The sequence below is a fragment of the Salmo salar genome, chromosome 09 (genome assembly GCF_965601325.2).
Source record: "Salmo salar chromosome 09, fSalSal1, whole genome shotgun sequence".
Lineage (NCBI taxonomy): Eukaryota > Metazoa > Chordata > Actinopteri > Salmoniformes > Salmonidae > Salmo > Salmo salar.
The window spans coordinates 159,916,865-159,938,563 of record NC_138299.1 but is presented as its reverse complement, the minus strand read 5'-3'; the positions used below and the strand labels follow the sequence as shown (position 1 = coordinate 159,938,563).

General features: G+C 44.7%; 1 protein-coding gene across 2 annotated transcripts in view; it reads left to right on the top strand.

Annotated features, from left to right (window-relative positions):
• tgfb1a (transforming growth factor, beta 1a) overlaps positions 1-21,699 on the top strand; it is a 43,226-nt gene that overhangs the window by 7,202 nt on the left and 14,325 nt on the right. For both annotated transcript variants that reach the window (XM_014215446.3, XM_014215445.3), the window contains exon 2: positions 14,070-14,339. In XM_014215446.3, the coding sequence (XP_014070921.1) occupies positions 14,070-14,339 (270 nt within the window). The remainder of the gene's footprint in view (positions 1-14,069; positions 14,340-21,699) is intronic.

Sequence of the window (21,699 nt, the reverse complement as noted above, 5' to 3'; positions counted from 1 at the left end):
TTCTTCTCCTCTTCTCCTCTTCTTCTCCTCTTCTCTTCTTCTTCTCCTCTTCTCCTCTTCTTCTCCTCTTCTTCTTCTCCTTCTCCTGTTCTTCTTCTTCTCCTCTTCTTGTCCTCTTCTTGTCTTCTTCTTCTCTTCTTCTCTTCTTCTCCTCTTCTTGTCCTCTTCTTGTCCTCCTCTTCTCCACTTCTCTGCTCAGCCATCCTCTATTTTTCACCTGATCTTGTCCTTTTATTAAATACTTCTAAAGACAGAGTTAGGGTTAGATAGATGTCCTGTCTCTAAAGACAGAGTTAGGGATAGATAGATGTCCTGTCTCTAAAGACAGAGTTAGGGATAGATAGATGTCCTGTCTCTAAAGACAGAGTTAGGGTTAGATAGATGTCCTGTCTCTAAAGACAGAGTTAGGGTTAGATAGATGTCCTGTCTCTAAAGACAGAGTTAGGGTTAGATAGATGTCCTGTCTCTAAAGACAGAGTTAGGGTTAGGGTTAGATAGATGTCCTGTCTCTAAAGACAGAGTTAGGGTTAGATAGATGTCCTGTCTCTAAAGACAGAGTTAGGGTTAGATAGATGTCCTGTCTCTAAAGACAGAGTTAGGGTTAGATAGATGTCCTGTCTCTAAAGACAGAGTTAGGGATAGATAGATGTCCTGTCTCTAAAGACAGAGTTAGGGATAGATAGATGTCCTGTCTCTAAAGACAGAGTTAGGGATAGATAGATGTCCTGTCTCTAAAGACAGAGTTAGGGTTAGGGTTAGATAGATGTCCTGTCTCTAAAGACAGAGTTAGGGTTAGATAGATGTCCTGTCTCTAAAGACAGAGTTAGGGTTAGATAAATGTCCTGTTGCTAAAGACAGAGTTAGGGATAGATAGATGTCCTGTCTCTAAAGACAGAGTTAGGGATAGATAGATGTCCTGTCTCTAAAGACAGAGTTAGGGTTAGATAGATGTCCTGTCTCTAAAGACAGAGTTAGGGTTAGATAGATGTCCTGTCTCTAAAGACAGAGTTAGGGATAGATAGATGTCCTGTCTCTAAAGACAGAGTTAGGGATAGATAGATGTCCTGTCTCTAAAGACAGAGTTAGGGTTAGATAGATGTCCTGTCTCTAAAGACAGAGTTAGGGATAGATAGATGTCCTGTCTCTAAAGACAGAGTTAGGGTTAGATAGATGTCCTGTCTCTAAAGACAGAGTTAGGGTTAGATAGATGTCCTGTCTCTAAAGACAGAGTTAGGGTTAGGGTTAGATAGATGTCCTGTCTCTAAAGACAGAGTTAGGGTTAGGGTTAGATAGATGTCCTGTGTTGAGCAGTGAACATAGACCAACAGGAAAAACAAATACTAGAGAAGACAGGGAATGTTGTTCTGCCGAGATGAACACCAAATAACAGAGTATCACTAATGGGGGTAGAAGAGGAGGATGGAGAGAAGAAGGGGAAGAGTCTCTGTTCTCTCTTTTCCCCCTCTCTCTCTCTCTCTCTCCCTCAGGGTAGGGGGTTTCCTGTAACGTGAGTGCTGGGTTCTCCCTTCACTGCTCTGTCACTTATTCACTCTCTCCCTCCCTCTCTCTCTCTCTCTCTCTCCCCCTCGTGTTATTGTCAGTGTGTTTGGGACAGGGCAGCTTGGCAGGAACAGGAAGGAAGGCGATAGGGAAGCTAGGCTGCTCTGGGAGATGGTTTGTCAATGACTCAGATCCGTTAGACTTGGTGCCCAAAAGGAATCTTGGTTTACTCAATACAGTACCATTGCTCTGCAGAACACCCCCCAGCGACCTTGTCGACCTCCAGTGTGTGTGTGTGTGTGTGTGTGTGGAGATTGAGGACAGTAAGATGACCAGTTTGTTGCACACTGGTAAGATCCACAGCATCTCGTCAAAAGATCACAAGGATCAGACAGACTCATTAAGATAAGAGCATGAGGGTCTTCATCTTCATCATCATCAGCTAAAGCCAAATGATGGTTATAGGGAAGCCCTGTATCCCTGATGGCTATAGGGAAAACTTGTAACCCTGATGGCTATAGGGAAGCCTTGTAACCCTGATGGCTATAGGGAAGCCTTGTAACCCTGATGGCTATAGGGAAGCCTTGTAACCCTGATGGCTATAGGGAAGCCTTGTACCCCTGATGGTTATAGGGAAGCCTTGTAACCCTGATGGCTATAGGGAAGCCTTGTAACCCTGATACCTATAGGGAAGCCTTGTAACCCTGATACCTATAGGGAAGCCTTGTAACCCTGATACCTACAGGGAAGCCTTGTAACCCTGATGCCTACAGGGAAGCCTTGTAACCCTGATGCCTATAGGGAAGCCTTGTAACCCTGATGGCTATAGGGAAGCCACATGATGGCTATAGGGAAGCCTTGTAACCCTGATGCCTATAGGGAAGCCTTGTAACCCTGATGCCTATAGGGAAGCCTTGTAACCCTGATGGCTATAGGGAAGCCACATGATGGCTATAGGGAAGCCTTGTAACCCTGATGCCTACAGGGAAGCCTTGTAACCCTGATGCCTATAGGGAAGCCTTGTAACCCTCATGGCTATAGGGAAGCCACATGATGGCTATAGGGAAGCCTTGTAACCCTGATGGCTATAGGGAAGCCTTGTAACCCTGATACCTATAGGGAAGCCTTGTAACCCTGATACCTATAGGGAAGCCACCGCATCATAACTTTTCTGTTATCATTCTGGAACATTATGTACTTTCCATTTGAGCTTCCAATGAAAACATGACTCAGTACAGAAGTCACCTTACTCTTTTGCATTTACATTCTGCTTCCTACTTTTCTATTCCTGTGTCATGTGTCTGGTCCAACCAATCAAAAATGATAATCAAAAGAAGGGCTCGTTCTGCTCTTGCTCTGTGCTGTACTGGCCCAGCTTCACTCAGAGAGGTTAGGGTTCTAGACCTCGGTGGGTCAGGAGCGTTTTTACTTACAGGTGGTTGGCTGATATGTATTTCTACCAGCCCATCAGTCATTGTACTTAGTAGTTTGAAGGCTAAATGACTTGGTTACTTAATAATTTGGTTACTTAATAATGACTTGGTTAGTTAAAGACTTGGTTAATTTTACTACTTTTCATCGAGGAACACAATCCCTCATTCATCTCAGATTTGTGAAAAGTCGTCTGCAAACAGTAGCACACGTGTGGATAAAGAGTTGCTGGTCTAACAGAACACAGATGGTGTTCTTTAATGGAAGCCTATCAAACATAATCGAGGTAGACTCAGGAGTTCCCCAGGGCAGCTGTTTAGGCTCCTTGCTTTTTAAAGTCTTTACTATCGACATGCCACTGACTTTGATTAAAGCCAGTGTGTCTATGTATGCGGATGACTCAACACTATACACGTCAGCTACTACAGCGACTGAAATGACTGCAACACTCAACAAAGAGCTGCAGTTAGTTTCAGAGAGGGTGGGAAGGAATAAGTTTGTCCTAAATATTTATAAAACTAAAAGCATTGTATTTGGGACAAATCATTCACTAAACCCTAAACCTCAACTAAATCTTCTAATAAATAATGTGGAAATTGAGCAGGTTGAGATGACTAAACTGCTTGGAGTAACCCTGGATTGGAAACTGTCCTGGTTATAACATATTGATACAACAGTAACTAAGATGGGGAGAAGTCTGTCCATAATAAAGCGCTGCTCTGCCTTTTTAACAACACTATCAACAAGACAGGTCCTACAGGCCCTAGTTTCTACCTTCTTAACAACACTATCAACAAGGCAGGTCCTACAGGCCCTAGTTTCTACCTTCTTAACAACACTATCAACAAGGCAGGTCCTACAGGCCCTAGTTTCTACCTTCTTAACAACACTATCAACAAGGCAGGTCCTACAGGCCTTAGTTTCTACCTTCTTAACAACACTATCAACAAGGCAGGTCCTACAGGCCCTAGTTTTGTCGCACCTTGACTACTGTTCAGTAGTGTGGTCAGGTGCCACAAAAAAAGACTTAGGAAAATTGCAATTGGCTCAGAACAGGGCAGCACGTCTGGCCCTTGGATGTACACAGAGAGTTAATATTAATAATATGCATGTCAATCTCTCCTGGCTCAAAGTGGAGGAGAGATTGACTTCATCACTACTTGTATTTATGAGATGTATTGACATGTTGAATGTACCGAGCTGTCTGTCTAAACTACTGGCACACAGCTCAGACACCCATGCATACCCCACAAGACATGCCACCAGAGGTCTCTTCACAGTCCCCAAGTCCAGATCAGACTATGGGAGGAGCACAGTAATACATAGAGCCGTGACTACATGGAACTCTATTCCACATCAGGTAACTGATGCCAGCAGTAAAATTTGATTTTAACAAAACGGATTAAAGAAACACATTATAGGCAGAGACACATGCATACACACACACACACACACACACACACACACACACACACACCACACACACACACACACACACACACACACACACACACACACACACACATACACGATAACATACGCACTATACACACACATACACGTGGATTTAGTACTGTAGATATGTGGCAGTGGTGAAGTAGAGGCCTGGGGGCACACAGTGTGTTGTGAAATCTGTGAATGTATTGTAATGTTTCAACAACAAAAAACAGCCTTAATTTTGCTGTACCCCAGGAAGAGTAGCTGCTGCCTTGGCAGGAACTAATGGGGATCCATAATAAACCCCAGGAAGAGTAGCTGCTGCCTTGGCAGGAACTAATGGGGATCCATAATAAACCCCAGGAAGAGTAGCTGCAGTCTTGGCAGGAACTAATGGGGATCCATAATAAACCCCAGGAAGAGTAGCTGCTGCCTTGGCAGGAAGTAATGGGGATCCATAATAAATACAAATACACATCTATTTAGAGATAAACTCAATCCAGAAAGTGATGTCTGTTCTGTATGTCTGTTTTTTTATTTACATTTTTTATTTCACCTTTATTTAACCAGGTAGGCCAGTTGAGAACAAGTTCTCATTTACAACTGCGACCTGGCCAAGATAAAGCAATGCAGTGCGACACAAACAACACAGAGTTACACATGGAATAAACAAACGTACAGTCAATAACACAATAGAAGAATCTATATACAGTGTGTGCAAATGGCGTGAGGAGGTAAGGCAATAAATAGGCCATAGTAGCGAAGTAATTACAATTTAGCAAATTAACACTGGAGTGATAGATGTGGAGATGAGGATGTACAAGTAGAAATACTGGTGTGCAAAAGAGCAAAAAGGTGAATAAAAACAATATGTGGATGAGGTAGTTGGATGGGCTATTTACAGATGGACTATGTACAGATGCAGCGATCGGTTAGCTGCTCAGATAGCTGATGCTTAAAGTTAGTGAGGGAGATATAAGTCTCCAGCTTCAGCAATTTTTGCAATTCGTTCCAGTCATTGGCAGCAGAGAACTGGAAGGAAAGGCGGCCAAAGGAAGTGTTGGCTTTGGGAATGACCAGTGAAATATACCTGCTGGAGCGCGTGCTACAGGTGGGTGCTGCTATGGTGACCAGTGAGTTGAGATATGGCGGGGCTTTACCTAGCAAAGACTTATAGATGACCTGGAGCCAGTGGGTTTGGTGACGAATATGTAGTGAGGACCAGCCAACGAGAGCATACAGGTCGCAGTGGTGGGTAGTATATGGGGCTTTGGTGACAAAACGGATGGCACTGTGGTAGACTGCATCCAGTTTGCTGAGTATGTCTTTTTTTTGTCAATTTTGTATGTCTTTATGTCTGTTCTGTATGTCTGTGTGTCTGTTCTGTCTGTCTGTTCTGTATGTCTGTGTGTCTGTTCTGTCTGTCTGTTCTGTGTGTCTGTGTGTCTGTTCTGTCTGTCTGTTCTGTATGTCTGTGTGTCTGTTCTGTGTGTCTGTGTGTCTGTTCTGTGTGTCTGTGTGTCTGTGTGTCTGTGTGTCTGTTCTGTGTGTCTGTTCTGTCTGTCTGTTCTGTCTGTCTGTTCTGTCTGTCTGCTCTGTCTGTCTGTTCTGTCTGTCTGCTCTGTCTGTCTGCTCTGTCTGTCTGCTCTGTGTGTCTGTTCTGTGTGTCTGTGTGTCTGTCTGTGTGTCTGTGTGTCTGTTCTGTCTGTCTGTTCTGTCTGTCTGCTCTGTCTGTCTGTTCTGTGTGTCTATGCTGTGTGTCTGTTCTGTGTGTATGTATGTCTGTTCTGTAGGTACAGTGCATTTTGAAAGTATTCAGATTCCTTGACTTTTTCCAAATGTTGTTATATTATATATATATGCCTTATTCCAAAATGGATTAAATACAAAAATGTCATCAATCTACACACAATACCCCATAATGACATCACAATACCCCATAATGACATCCCAATACCCCATAATGACATCCCAATACCCCATAATGACATCACAATACCCCATAATGACATCACAATACCCCATAATGACAAAGCGAAAACAGATTTTTAGACATTTTTGCTCATTTATTACAAATAAAAGCAAAAATACCTTATTTACATAAGTATTCAGACCCATTGATAAGAGGCTCGAAATGTAACTCAGGTGCATCCTATTTCCATTGATCATCCTTGAGATGTGTTGAGGCACAGATCTGGGGAAGGGTACCAAAAAACATCTGCAGCATTGAAGATCCCCAAAAACACAGTGGCCTCAATCATTCATAAATGGAAGAAGTTTGGAACCACCAAGACTCTTCCTAGAGCTGGCCGCCCGGCCAAACTGAGCAATCGGGGGATAAGGGCCTTGGTCAGGGAGGTGACCAAGAACCCGATGGTCACTCTGACAGAGCTCCAGAGTTCCTCTGTGGAGATGAAAGAAGGACAGCCATCTCTGCAGAACTTTATAGTAGTGACCAGACGGAAGCCACTCCTCAGTAAAAGGCACATGAAAGCCCGATTGGAGTTTGCCAAAAGGCACCTAAAGGAATCTCAGACCATGAGAAACAAGATTCTCTGGTCTGATGAAACCAAGATTGAACTCTTTGACCTGAATGCCAAGCGTGACGTCTGAAGGAAACCTGGCACCATCCCTACGGTGAAGCATGGGGGTGGCAGCATCATGCTGTGGGGATGTTTTTCAGCGGCAGGGACTGGGAGACTAGTCAGGATCAAGGGAAAGATGAACGGAGCAAAGTACAGAGAGATCCTTGATGAAAACCTGCTCCAGAGCGCTCAGGACCTCAGACTGGGGGCGAAGGTTCACCTTCCAACAGGACAATGACCCTAAACACACAGCCAAGACAATGCAGGAGTGGCTTCGGGACAAGTCTCTGAATGTCCTTGAGTGGCCCAGCCAGAGCCCGGACTTGAACCCGACCGATCATCTCTGGAGAGACCTGAAAATAGCTGTGCTGCGACGCTCCTCATCCAACCTGACAGAGCTTGAGAGGATGTACAGAGAAGAATGGGAGAAACTCCCCAAATACAGGTGTGCCAAGCTTGTAGCGTCATACCCAAGAAGACTCCAGGCTGTAATCGCTGCCAAAGGTACTTCAACAAAGTACTGAGTAAATGGTCTGAATACTAATGTAAATGTGGTATTTTTGCAAAAATGTCCCCAAAAAACTTTTGGTGTTTGTCATTATGGGGTATTGTGATGTCATTATGGGGTATTGTGTGTAGATTGATGAGATACATTTTTTTTTTATTATCCCTTTTGGAATATGGCTATAACGTAACAAAATGTGGAACAAGTCCAACATACTTTCCGAATGAACTGTATGTACGTATTTCAGTGTGGAGGAGGTAGGAGCAACAGGTATATAGCCATCCTGCAGGAATCTGGTTCCTCCCAGTGTAATTACAGAGCTGTTTATCTCTCTGCCTGTCACAACAGCTGTCCCTGGCTTACCTGGGTTAGAGAGGAGGCCTTGATTAAACACACAAATCCCCCCACACCCAGGGTTAGCACGCAGCCTAACACACAAGGGGGATGGGGTTCCACTCATACAGGGCTCCACGCTCCTGTCCCCACACCTAGTCTGGTAGCACTCCTTACACACTCTTTACACATTCATTAAACACTCCTTACACATTCATTACACACTCATTACACACTCTTTTTTTTTACATTTGACATTTTAGTAATTTAGCAGACGCTCTTATCCAGAGCAACTTACAGTAGTGAATGCATACATTTTTTTTCCCCGTACTGGTCCCCCGTGGGAATCGAACCCACAACCCTGGCGTTGCAAACACCATGCTCTACCAACTGAGCCACACGGGACACACTCATTACACAGTCATTACACTCATAGCCGCTGGAAGTAGGTTGGGTGGGGACGGGGACAAATCTGTTTTACCCACGCTGCAGACGCACTACTTTTGTCAGAAAAAATAATTATATTTACATTTCTTTAAAAAAATATATTCTTTCTTTAAAAAATAATATTAATATTATTATTTTTTTACAATTTTTTTTTTGTGCATTGATGCAACAAAAAAATTGCAGCACCCTTAGCAGCCTTACTTCTCACAGCTAAGCTAACACTCACCTCCTAGAATAGAACACCATGCACGACCAATAGCACGCACTGTAAGGCCAGGGATTGGTCTGCACACAGCTAGCCTGGTGCTCCAAGCTAGTTCCAGCACCCACAAACAATGATTAGATTGCTGTTGTCATCTATACAGTTTCTATAGAGATGCTACGGCAAAATATAGTTAAGAACAAATTTATTATTTACAATGACGGCCTACACCGGTCAAACCCGGACGACGCTGGGTCAATTGTGCGCCGCTCTATGGGACTCCCAATCACGGCCGGTTGTGATACACAGCCTGGATTCGAACCAGTGGGTATGTAGTGACGCCTCAAGCACTGAGACGCAGTGCCTTAGACCTCTGCGCAACCTGGGGGGGGGGGCCCCAATAGAGCAGTGCCCATCATGCATCTGTCACTGACGTGTATGTTAACTGGGTGTTAAACGGATCAATGGGAAAGTACCTTATTGCAGCAGTATAACTGATAACGTCTTGAATAGGGGAAGTGGCTTTATTCACTGTACATACTGTGTTTCCTAGTGCCTTATACTGGCCCCTGCCCTCTACTAAATTACGGATGTGTAGTGCAAACCAGCCGCGTATGGCCGACACGCCATCTCTTGTTCACAACATGTTGTAATATAATAAGTCAACTGACGAAAACAGGAGGCTGGCTCGTGACTCTCAGTGATCGTCAGATCTCAGGGCGGGTGAAGTCATCATCGCACGATGCCTAGCTCTCACTAGCTAGTGTACTGTACTGATGATACATAACAGTGATGTATAGTAAAGTGCTGGTTCTTCCTGGTATGGACTGGTTCTGTCTCCATGTCTCTGCTATTAAAGTGGGTTTACTGGAGCTTAGCAGCAGAGCTAATATTGAACTCTAACGGGCAGCTGTAGCAGGGTTAGGGCTAGTATTGAGCTGTAGCAGGGTTAGGGCTAATATTGAGCTGTAGCAGGGTTAGGGCTAGTATTGAGCTGTAGCAGGGTTAGGGCTAATATTGAGCTGTAGCAGGGTTAGGGCTAGTATTGAGCTGTAGCAGGGTTAGGGCTAGTATTGAGCTGTAGCAGGGTTAGGGCTGGTATTGAGCTGTAGCAGGGTTAGGGCTAGTATTGAGCTGTAGCAGGGTTAGGGCTGGTATTTAGCTGTAGCAGGGTTGGGGCTAGTATTGAGCTGTAGCAGGGTTAGGGCTAATATTGAGCTGTAGCAGGGTTAGGGCTAGTATTGAGCTGTAGCAGGGTTAGGGCTAATATTGAGCTGTAGCAGGGTTAGGGCTGGTATTGAGCTGTAGCAGGGTTAGGGCTAGTATTGAGCTGTAGCAGGGTTAGGGCTAGTATTGAGCTGTAGCAGGGTTAGGGCTAATATTGAGCTGTAGCAGGGTTAGGGCTGGTATTGAGCTGTAGCAGGGTTAGGGCTAGTATTGAGCTGTAGCAGGGTTAGGGCTAATATTGAGCTGTAGCAGGGTTAGGGCAGGTATTGAGCTGTAGCAGGGTTAGGGCAGGTATTGAGCTGTAGCAGGGTTAGGGCTGGTATTGAGCTATAGCAGGGTTAGGGCTGGTATTGAGCTGTAGCAGGGTTAGGGCTGGTATTGAGCTGTAGCAGGGTTAGGGCTGGTATTGAGCTGTAGCAGGGTTAGGGCTAGTATTGAGCTGTAGCAGGGTTAGGGCTGGTATTGAGCTGTAGCAGGGTTAGGGTTGGTATTGAGCTGTAGCAGGGTTAGGGCTGGTATTGAGCTGTAGCAGGGTTAGGGCTGGTATTGAGCTGTAGCAGGGTTAGGGCTGGTATTGAGCTGTAGCAGGGTTAGGGCTGGTATTGAGCTGTAGCAGGGTTAGGACTGGTATTGAGCTGTAGCAGGGTTAGGGCTGGTATTGAGCTGTAGCATAGTTAGGGCTAGTATTGAGCTGTAGCAGGGTTAGGGCTAATATTGAGCTGTAGCAGGGTTAGGGCTGGTATTGAGCTGTAGCAGGGTTAGGGCTGGTATTGAGCTGTAGCAGGGTTAGGGCTGGTATTGAGCTGTAGCATGGTTAGGGCTAGTATTGAGCTGTAGCAGGGTTAGGGCTAATATTGAGCTGTAGCAGGGTTAGGGCTGGTATTGAGCTGTAGCAGGGTTAGGGCTAGTATTGAGCTGTAGCAGGGTTAGGGCTAGTATTGAGCTGTAGCAGGGTTAGGGCTAGTATTGAGCTGTAGCAGGGTTAGGGCTAGTATTGAGCTGTAGCAGGGTTAGGGCTAATATAGAGCTGTAGCAGGGTTAGGGTTGGTATTGAGCTGTAGCAGGGTTGGGGCTGGTATTGAGCTGTAGCAGGGTTAGTGCTAATATTGAGCTGTAGCAGGGTTAGGGCTAGTATTGAGCTGTAGCAGGGTTAGGGCTGGTATTTAGCTGTAGCAGGGTTGGGGCTGGTATTGAGCTGTAGCAGGGTTAGGGCTAGTATTGAGCTGTAGCAGGGTTAGGGCTGGTATTGAGCTGTAGCAGGGTTAGGGCTAGAATTGAGCTGTAGCAGGGTTAGGGCTGGTATTGAGCTGTAGCAGGGTCAGGGCTGGTATTGAGCTGTAGCATGGTTAGGGCTGGTATTGAGCTGTAGCAGGGTTAGGGCTGGTATTGAGCTGTAGCAGGGTTAGGGCTGGTATTGAGCTGTAGCAGGGTTAGGGCTGGTATTAAGCTGTAGCAGGGTTAGGGCTGGTATTAAGCTGTAGCAGGGTTAGGGCTGGTATTGAGCTGTAGCAGGGTTAGGGCTAGTATTGAGCTGTAGCAGGGTTAGGGCTAGTATTGAGCTGTAGCAGGGTTAGGGCTAATATTGAGCTGTAGCAGGGTTAGGGCTGGTATTGAGCTGTAGCAGGGTTAGGGCTAATATTGAGCTGTAGCAGGGTTAGGGCTGGTATTGAGCTGTAGCAGGGTTAGGGCTGGTATTGAGCTGTAGCAGGGTTAGGGCTAGTATTGAGCTGCAGCAGGGTTAGGGCTGGTATTGAGCTGTAGCAGGGTTAGGGCTGGTATTGAGCTGTAGCAGGGTCAGGGCTGGTATTGAGCTGCAGCAGGGTTGGGGCTGGTATTGAGCTGTAGCAGGGTTAGGACTGGCATTGAGCTGTATCAGGGTTAGGGCTGGTATTGAGCTGTAGCAGGGTTAGGGCTGGTATTGAGCTGTAGCATGGTTAGGGCAGGTATTGAGCTGTAGCATGGTTAGGGCAGGTACTGAGATGTAGCAGGGTTAGGGCTAGTATTGAGCTGCTGCAGGGTTAGGGCTAGTATTGAGCTGCAGCAGGGTTAGGGCTGGTATTGAGCTGTAGCAGGGTTAGGGCTAGTATTGAGCTGTAGCAGGGTTAGGGCATATAATGAGCTGTAGCAGGATTGGGGCTGGTATTGAGCTATAGCAGGGTCAGGGCTGGTATTGAGCTGTAGCAGGGTTAGGGCTAATATTGAGCTGTAGCAGGGTTAGGGCTGGTATTGAGCTGTAGCAGGGTTAGGGCAGGTATTGAGCTGTAGCAGGGTTAGGGCTAATATTGAGCTGTAGCAGGGTTAGGGTTGGTATTGAGCTGTAGCAGGGTTAGGGCTGGTATTGAGCTGTAGCAGGGTTAGGGCAGGTATTGAGCTGTAGCAGGGTTAGGGCTAATATTGAGCTGTAGCAGGCTCAGGGCTAATATTGAGCTGTAGCAGGGTTAGGGCTGGTATTGAGATGTAACAGGCTGGGACAAAACAGAGGTTTGGTCCTGGGCCAGTCCCAGGGTGCCATACGCACGCAGACAGCTCCTCCCTCCTCTACCCTCTCCCTCTGTCTCTCCCCTCTGCCTCCCCTCTGCCTCTCCCCTCTGTCTCTCCCCTCTGCCTCTCCCCTCTGTCTCTCCCCTCTGCCTCTCCCCTCGGTCTCTCTCCTCTGCCTCTCCCCTATGTCTCTCCCCTCTGCCTCTCCCCTCTGCCTCTCCCCTCTGTCTCTCCCCTCTGCCTCTCCCCTCTGTCTCCCCCCTCTGCCTCTCCCCTCTGCCTCCCCCTTGTAGGTTTCCACACCATATCTATGCGCATGTCCACTAGGGTTCACTTTTCACTTCACTTTTTCACACCCCCTCTCTCGCTCTATGCAACATGTGACAGCTCTCTTCCTGTCCCTGCCTCCCACATCCCCTCTCCACCTCATCCACCCTTCCCTTTCCCCTCTCGCTCTCTCTCTCTCTGTACTATATTTATTTTCCCTTCATTATCTGGCTTGTCTCTGTCTGACTTATATCTGTGTGATAAAATGCCTGGTAAATGGATGGTGTTTAGAGCCATCAGTGGCTTGTCTCCGCTCTACAAACCAGGAGGAATGTTTCTGCTCTACTCTGCCATGAACCACATATAGACTAGATATGATACACACAGAGTGGTTTTGTTATAAGGCAAGCCCAACAGTATATGAGTACAGGTGGAATTGCTGGCTACTTGTTAAAGACATTCAGCTGTACAGTTAATTGTATACTGTAGAGCAGAAGCACATGTAGGCCTCCCAGAGCTGAAGGTAAACACTAATGGTTTAAACACTATTGTTGATTCAAAAGAAGTCCGTTTGTTGATTACTTTTTTTGCAACTAATCACATTGATGCTACGCGGCTACAGTGCATTGATGCTACGCGGCTACAGTGCATTGATGCTACGCGGCTACAGTGCATTGATGCTACGCGGCTACAGTGCATTGATGCTACGCGGCTACAGTGCATTGATGCTACGCGGCTACAGTGCATTGATGCTACGCGGCTACAGTGCATTGATGCTACGCGGCTACAGTGCATTGATGCTACGCGGCTACAGTGCATTGATGCTACGCGGCTACAGTGCATTGATGCTACGCGGCTACAGTGCATTGACGCTACGCGGCTACAGTACATTGATGCTACGCGGCTACAGTGCATTGACGCTACGCGGCTACAGTGCATTGATGCTACGCGGCTACAGTGCATTGATGCTACGCGGCTACAGTGCATTGACGCTACGCGGCTACAGTACATTGATGCTACGCGGCTACAGTGCATTGATGCTACGCGGCTACAGTGCATTGACGCTACGCGGCTACAGTACATTGATGCTACGCGGCTACAGTGCATTGACGCTACGCGGCTACAGTGCATTGATGCTACGCGGCTACAGTGCATTGATGCTACGCGGCTACAGTGCATTGACGCTACGCGGCTACAGTACATTGATGCTACGCGGCTACAGTGCATTGATGCTACGCGGCTACAGTGCATTGACGCTACGCGGCTACAGTACATTGATGCTACGCGGCTACAGTGCATTGACGCTACGCGGCTACAGTACATTGATGCTACGCGGCTACAGTGCATTGATGCTACGCGGCTACAGTACATTGATGCTACGCGGCTACAGTACATTGATGCTACGCGGCTACAGTGCATTGATGCTACGCGGCTACAGTGCATTGATGCTACGCGGCTACAGTGCATTGACGCTACGCGGCTACAGTACATTGATGCTACGCGGCTACAGTGCATTGATGCTACGCGGCTACAGTACATTGATGCTACGCGGCTACAGTACATTGATGCTACGCGGCTACAGTAAATTGATAAATAACAAGAGAACACTGTTGTCTCAACCGTTTCTCTCTCCCCTGCTCTCTCTGTGCCCCAGATAAGAATGTCACCAAGCACCAGATGCTTTTTAACCTGAAGGAGATGAGATCCAGCATTGGGGACTACCATCTACTCTCCAGCGCTGAGCTGCGCCTGCTCATCAAAAACTCTAACATCCCGTCTGGCAGTGAGCAGCGCCTGGAGCTCTACAAGGGGCTGCACGACAGCATGCGGTACCTGGGATCACGCTTCATCACCAACAAGTGGAGTGACCGCTGGCTGTCTTTCGACGTCACTGAAACCCTCAAGGAATGGCTGAAGGGGACCGGTGAGTTCAGACAGATAACAGTAGTCTGTTAGTCGGGTTATAGCCCGTGTAAGTCAGGTCATAGCCAGTGTAAGTCAGGTCATAGCCAGGTTATAGCCAGTGTAAGTCAGGTCATAGCCAGTGTAAGTCAGGTCATAGCCAGGTCATAGCCAGTGTAAGTCAGGTCATAGCCAGTGTAAGTCATCTGTAAGTCAGGTCATAACCTGTGTAAGTCAGGTCATAGCCAGTGTAAGTCAGGTCATAGCCAGTGTAAGTCAGGTCATAGCCAGGTCATAGCCAGTGTAAGTCAGGTCATAGCCAGTGTAAGTCAGGTCATAGCCAGGTCATAGCCAGTGTAAGTCATCTGTAAGTCAGGTCATAGCCAGTGTAAGTCAGGTCATAGCCAGTGTAAGTCATCTGTAAGTCAGGTCATAGCCAGTGTAAGTCAGGTCATAGCCAGTGTAAGTCATCTGTAAGTCAGGTCATAGCCAGGTCATAGCCAGTGTAAGTCAGGTCATAGCCAGTGTAAGTAATCTGTAAGTCAGGTCATAGCCAGTGTAAGTCAGGTCATAGCCAGTGTAAGTCAGGTCATAGCCTGTGTAAGTCATCTGTAAGTCAGGTCATAGCCAGTGTAAGTCATCTGTAAGTCAGGTCATAGCCAGTGTAAGTCAGGTCATAGCCAGTGTAAGTCAGGTCATACCTGTGTAAGTCATCTGTAAGTCAGGTCATAGCCTGTGTAAGTCAGGTCATAGCCAGTGTAAGTCATCTGTAAGTCAGGTCATAGCCAGTGTAAGTCAGGTCATAGCCAGTGTAAGTCATCTGTAAGTCAGGTCATAGCCTGTGTAAGTCAGGTCATAGCCAGTGTAAGTCATCTGTAAGTCTGGTCATAGCCAGTGTAAGTCATCTGTAAGTCAGGTCATAGCCAGTGTAAGTCAGGTCATAGCCAGTGTAAGTCATCTGTAAGTCAGGTCATAGCCAGTGTAAGTCAGGTCATAGGCCAGTGTAAGTCATCTGTAAGTCAGGTCATAGCCAGTGTAAGTCATCTGTAAGTCAGGTCGTAGCCAGTGTAAGTCAGGTCATAGCCAGTGTAAGTCATCTGTAAGTCAGGTCATAGCCAGGTCATAGCCAGTGTAAGTCAGGTCATAGCCAGTGTAAGTCATCTGTAAGTCAGGTCATAGCCTCTGTAAGTCAGGTCATAGCCTCTTTAAGTCAGGTCATAGCCAGCTCAGTGTTGTGACTGTGTCTAGGTCATTTTTGGAATTAATATAAAATCTTTGGCAATCTATTGTAACTTTGGTAATTTATACTTGAATAATTATATATATATATATATATATATATATACTTGAATAACTTTATAAAAAATAGAACATAGATTAATTAATTTAAAAAAAAGCATCTAATAAACATTGCCATTATTTTCAATTCACTTTGCAACTCTTCCAACTATTAACTTCTAACCCAATTGACAACAAATTTATTTTACCTTTATTTAAAAGGCAAGTCAGTTAAGAACAAATTCTTATTTACATTGACGGCCTACCGGGGAACAGTGGGTTAAACTGCCTTGTTCAGGGGCAGAAAGACAGATTTGTACCTTGTCAGCTCAGTGATTCGAACTTGCAACCTTTGGGTTACTAGTCCAACGCTCTGACCACTAGGCTACCTGCTGGCTACTAGTCCAACGCTCTGACCACTAGGCGGGTAGTTGATGAAATACATACTGACATAGGGGGGGGGGGGGATTCCAACCTGACTTAAGCACGTGTAAATGGGACGTTATTCCCCTTTTTTAATGCACCTTCTCTCTCTGTGCATATTCTGATTTTGAATTTAAAGCATGAGAAAAGCATGATATTCGCCCGCTATTCGTTGAGGGGGGGGGGGGGGGGGGGGTAGGGAGCTAAGAAATGAAGTTGTGTCTACAGATACGCTGTATTCTGATCTTGACTTCATTCCCCTTTATAATTTCCACCACCTTTATGACCGATGAAATGATGAATAAGGTCAAGGAACCTTGTCGGTTCCATTGTGGAACAACGACTACTTTATATTTCCTGATAGAAATAACACCATTCATAATGCGTTGTTATTTACACATTGATGAGAGCTTGGTAAATGAGGAAGCCGCTTGGATAAGGGGATTGTAAATATAAATTACAGTTGTTTTAGATTGACATTTTAGTCATTTAGCAGACGCTCTTATCCAGAGCGACTTACAGTAGTGAATGCATACATTTCATACATTTTTTTTTTTTTCTGTGCTGGCCCCCCATGGGAATCGAACCCACAACCCTGGTGTTGCAAACACCATGCTCTACCAACTGAGCTACAGGGAAGGCTAGATCTGTTTTACCTGATGATCGCTGGAGACACATGTGAAACCAGTCACATATGATCAGCCAACTGAAGCATATCAACATGTGACCTTTTCCACGGTGAAGTTGATGAAATTCTTGCCTTATAACTTGGGATCAAATGTGGAAACGCAATCTATAGGCTTCTGGACCGTAGCCATGCGTAAATGACAGTACAGCGTCAAACGAGTTGATTTATGATTTCTAGAATATTCTAATTATATGCCCAGACTTTATTTTTATTTTTTTTACTGTATTTAAATAAATAAAAAATTACAATTTGTATGGTGTTAAATATTAGCCACTTTCGAGCAGCTACCGTCAGTTATACCCACATACATTTATAACTGTCACTGAGTATAGTGATCATTCCATCTGTTAAGTCTTCCCTTCTTTCCTCTGTCACACTCCTAAGGAGTAGTAGATCATACAAGCTAACTATGACATGTTATGCAGTAATTTAGACCGTGTAGCCTATTTTAATCTTTATGGAACTCAGACTGTGATAGCAGTTTAAACCTGGGTATACTCGAATTATCCCAACTCCCACCAAAAATCAAAACGTCTCGTCCGATAAAAGAAAAGCGTCATGTGTGAAACATTCTATTTTCCTCTATTTATTTGGGTTTTTTCGCTCTCAAAAATCATCCTTTTTTTTTTAAATAGAAATATGACAAAAAATACTGTATGTTCTGAGTCCACAACAATGCTTGAACCACATCAGGAGACCATTTCTGAGGTCTCGGGAAAAGTGTAGTTGTGCTTTAATTCAATTGTGCATCTAGCAAGCGAGTGTTTGGCTAGCACTGTTTCTGTACTGTACAATGTGGGCCTACAGTGTAGGCTACATACAGTACAATTACAAGAGTTTTCAAAACAATCGCTCTCCCGATTAATAACCTACAAAATCATCGCGATATCATCCTGCCAGGTAGGTCCTACTGTACAGTCATCCTATAGAAACGTTCATTCAAATAACGCGTGATGACACATCACAAAGATTCAACCACGACTTCAGACTAAACTTTTTTCAATACTTGGTTTGCATAACCCATTGTTCGCTTTAGTTAGCATTTACTGCTGTGTGTATATATATATATATCATAGATTGAAATGTCTTTCCTACCCTGCCGGCTATCGATGTCGTTGAATTCTGTGAGCTGCTCCGTGAGACAACCTGTTGAGAGCTGCACGTTCTTTGAAGCCTGATATTTCCCACTGAAACTAACTATGTGTGCAGCATGAATGTGAATATATATTACATGCTTTGTGATAGGCTACTTTGTGCGTGATTTCTCTATTGTACACCGTGATTTCTCTATTGTACACCGTGATTTCACTATTTTAAACCGTGATTTCTCTATTGTACACCGTGATTTCTCTATTGTACACCGTGATTTCTCTATTGTACACCGTGATTTCTCTATTGTACACCGTGATTTCTCTATTTTACACCGTGATTTCTCTATTGTACACCGTGATTTCTCTATTTTACACCGTGATTTTTCTATTGTACACCGTGATTTCTCTATTGTACACCGTGATTTCTCTATTTTACACCGTGATTTTTCTATTGTACACCGTGATTTCTCTATTGTACACCGTGATTTCTCTATTTTACACCGTGATTTCTCTATTGTACACCGTGATTTCTCTATTGTACACCGTGATTTCTCTATTGTACACCGTGATTTGTCTATTTTACACCGTGATTTCTCTATTTTACACTGTGATTTCTCTATTGTACACCGTGATTTCTCTATTGTACACCGTGATTTCTCTATTGTACACCTTGATTTCTCTATTTTACATCGTGATTTCTCTATTGTACACCGTGATTTCTCTATTGTACACCGTGATTTCTCTATTTTACACCGTGATTTCTCTATTGTACACCATGATTTCTCTATTGTACACCGTGATTTCTCTATTTTACACCGTGATTTCTCTATTGTACACCGTGATTTCTCTATTTTACACCGTGATTTCTCTATTGTACACCGTGATTTCTCTATTGTACACCGTGATTTCTCTATTTTACACCATGATTTCTCTATTTTACACCGTGATTTCTCTATTGTACACTGTGATTTCTCTATTGTACACCATGATTTCTCTATTGTACACCGTGATTTCTCTATTTTACACCGTGATTTCTCTATTGTACACCGTGATTTCTCTATTGTACACCGTGATTTCTCTATTTTACACCATGATTTCTCTATTTTACACCGTGATTTCTCTATTGTACACTGTGATTTCTCTATTGTACACCGTGATTTCTCTATTGTACACCGTGATTTCTCTATTTTACACCGTGATTTCTCTATTGTACACCGTGATTTCTCTATTTTACACCGTAATTTCTCTATTGTACACCGTGATTTCTCTATTGTACACCGTGATTTCTCTATTGTACACCGTGATTTCTCTATTGTACACCGTGATTTCTCTATTTTACACCGTGATTGATACAGTGTCGGCCTATACCTCCAGTAGACAACGTTGATACGCGTTAGTGGGGATTAAGTGGGTATACTCAATGCCACTGAAAGAAAAGTGTGTAATACTGCTTTAGTGTTAGTTTCCTAACATTTTGCATCATTCCATTACATCATTTGTTTCACTGGCGATTTTAGCATTTAAATCTTGGTGGGGAAACAAACAAAAGAAAACGTTTTTAGATGCATGCCAGCGAAGCCTCTACACAACACAACACTAAACAATACATGAATTGCGCTATAATGGTGACCACAAAACTGTTAGGCACCTACATAAAGCTGTCCCAAACAGCAGAGCTTTCTTTCAGCACAAAGGAGGGAATCGTTACCACCACTACATCTGGCTATCAGCGGTGTCTGGCTCTGCAGATCTTCTCAAGCTTAGTCAGGTTGGATGGGGAGTGTTGCTACAGAGCTATTTTCGGTTCTTTCCAGAGATGTTCGATCAGGGTTCAAGTCCGGGCTCTGGCTGGGCAGCCAGCTCTAGGAAGAGTCTTGGTGGTTCCAAAATTCTTCCATTTAAGAACGATGGAGGCCACTGTGTTCTTAGGTACCTTCAATGCTGCAGAAATGCTTTGTTACCCTTCCCCAGATCTGTGCCTCGACACAATCCTGTCTCGGAGCTCTACGGACAATTCCTTCGACCTCATGGCTTGGTTTTTACTCTGACATGCACTGTCAACTGTGGGACCTTATATAGACAGGTGTGTGCCTTTCCAAATCATGTCCAATCAATTGAATTTACCACAGGTGGACTCCAATCAAGTTGTAGAAACATCTCAAGGATGATCAATGGAAACAGGATGCACCTGAGCTCAATTTTGAGTCTCATAGCAAAGGGTCTGAATACTTATGTAAATAAGGTATTTCTGTTTTATTTTTTATACATTTGCAAAAATGTCTTAAAACCTGTTTTCCCTTTTTCATTATGGGGTATTGTGTGTAGATTGCTGAGGATTAAAAAAAAATAAAAAATCGAATCCATTTTAGAATAAAGCTGTAATGTAACAAAATGTGGAAATAGTCAAGGGGTCTGAATACTTTCCGAAGGCGTGGTATCTCCGAAGGCATATTACATCATTATGCAGCAGCATTCAATACATTTTTTGTCCTCACTTGAACAGGAAGTTGGCGTTGGCGGTCCTTCTTGTGGGCAAATTTTGTCATTAAACTATGTCATCAAAGTCTGTCATTCTCTGGATTTATGGTGCTTTCAAGACAACCGGGAACTAAAAAACTTTAAACAAACAAGGTTGAATGATGACGTCAGTGATCTTCTGGTCGGAGTTCTAGAGTTCCCGTCTTGGAATCCCGAGTTGGATGACCGTTCAAAGCGTATTTTCCCAGTCGGAGCTCGTTTCTCTCAGTTGCCTTAAACTCACTGTAGTCTGAGATTTCCCAGTTCAGAGTTTCCCAGTTGTTTTGAGCGCCCCTAGTCCTGCTGGATTGACAGCATGGCCAACGTGTTCAATCTTTTCTGGTCCATGGTGTTGGATGTGAATGTTTATCCATTTAAGCCTGGAAAAGAGACCCTTAAACCCAGAATTGGGACCACACACCCACTCCACTGAATAGCAGGCTAGTGATTGTTTTGCAATGCTTGCAGTTAGCCACTGATTCCTTCCAAACCACTCGTTGTTGAATTTGCGATTTCCAACTTGTTGTGTAACGTTTATGTCCAATGGCCGATGAGCACCGATACGTTTTATCTATAATTTTATCTTCATCTGAGAAGGATTGAAAAGGATTTGCCAGTAGTTGGTCGACTTGATTCATGATGATGAGTATTTGTCTAGCTAGCTAGCTAGCTAAGATTTCGAAAGTATGATGTTGACATGATCAGTCCAATCAAAGCGACGGTAGATATAACGTGATTTGACGTCATTTTATCTGTGGCCAATGACCTTGAGCCTTCTTGGATGGGCACTTCTAATGTAAATCTATGGCAGCACCCAAGGGGCTTGAATGTTCGAGGTCTACCCTTAGATTTGGCAGTGACGTAGTGTCCCCATGAGTGACAGAACACTGAGCCAATCACGGCACAACTAGAGAACATTACCAACCCCTACGCTCTGTATTTTCCCGCTGGCTGCCCCTCCACCACAGAAAGCACTGAGCTAGGCTGAAACACCTGCATTTTGGAGCTGCTTATAAAATGCAAAACAGGCAACTAAAAAATAATATATATATATATTTTGCTACAAAGGTGGTGCTGAAATCATGTGGGGCTGAAACAGGTGGGACTGAAACAGGTGGGGCTGAAACAGGTCGGGCTGAAACAGGTGGGACTGAAAACAGGTGGGACTGAAAACAGGTGGGACTGAAAACAGGTGGGACTGTCACGACTTCGGCCGAAGCTGATGCCCCTCCTTGTTCGGGCGGTGTTCGGCGGTCGACGTCACCGGTCTTCTAGCCATCGCCGATCCATTTTTTTATTTTCCATTTGTTTTGTCTCGTTGTCCCACACACCTGGTTTTCATTTCCCAATTACTGGTCATGTATTTAACCCTCTGTTTCCCCCCC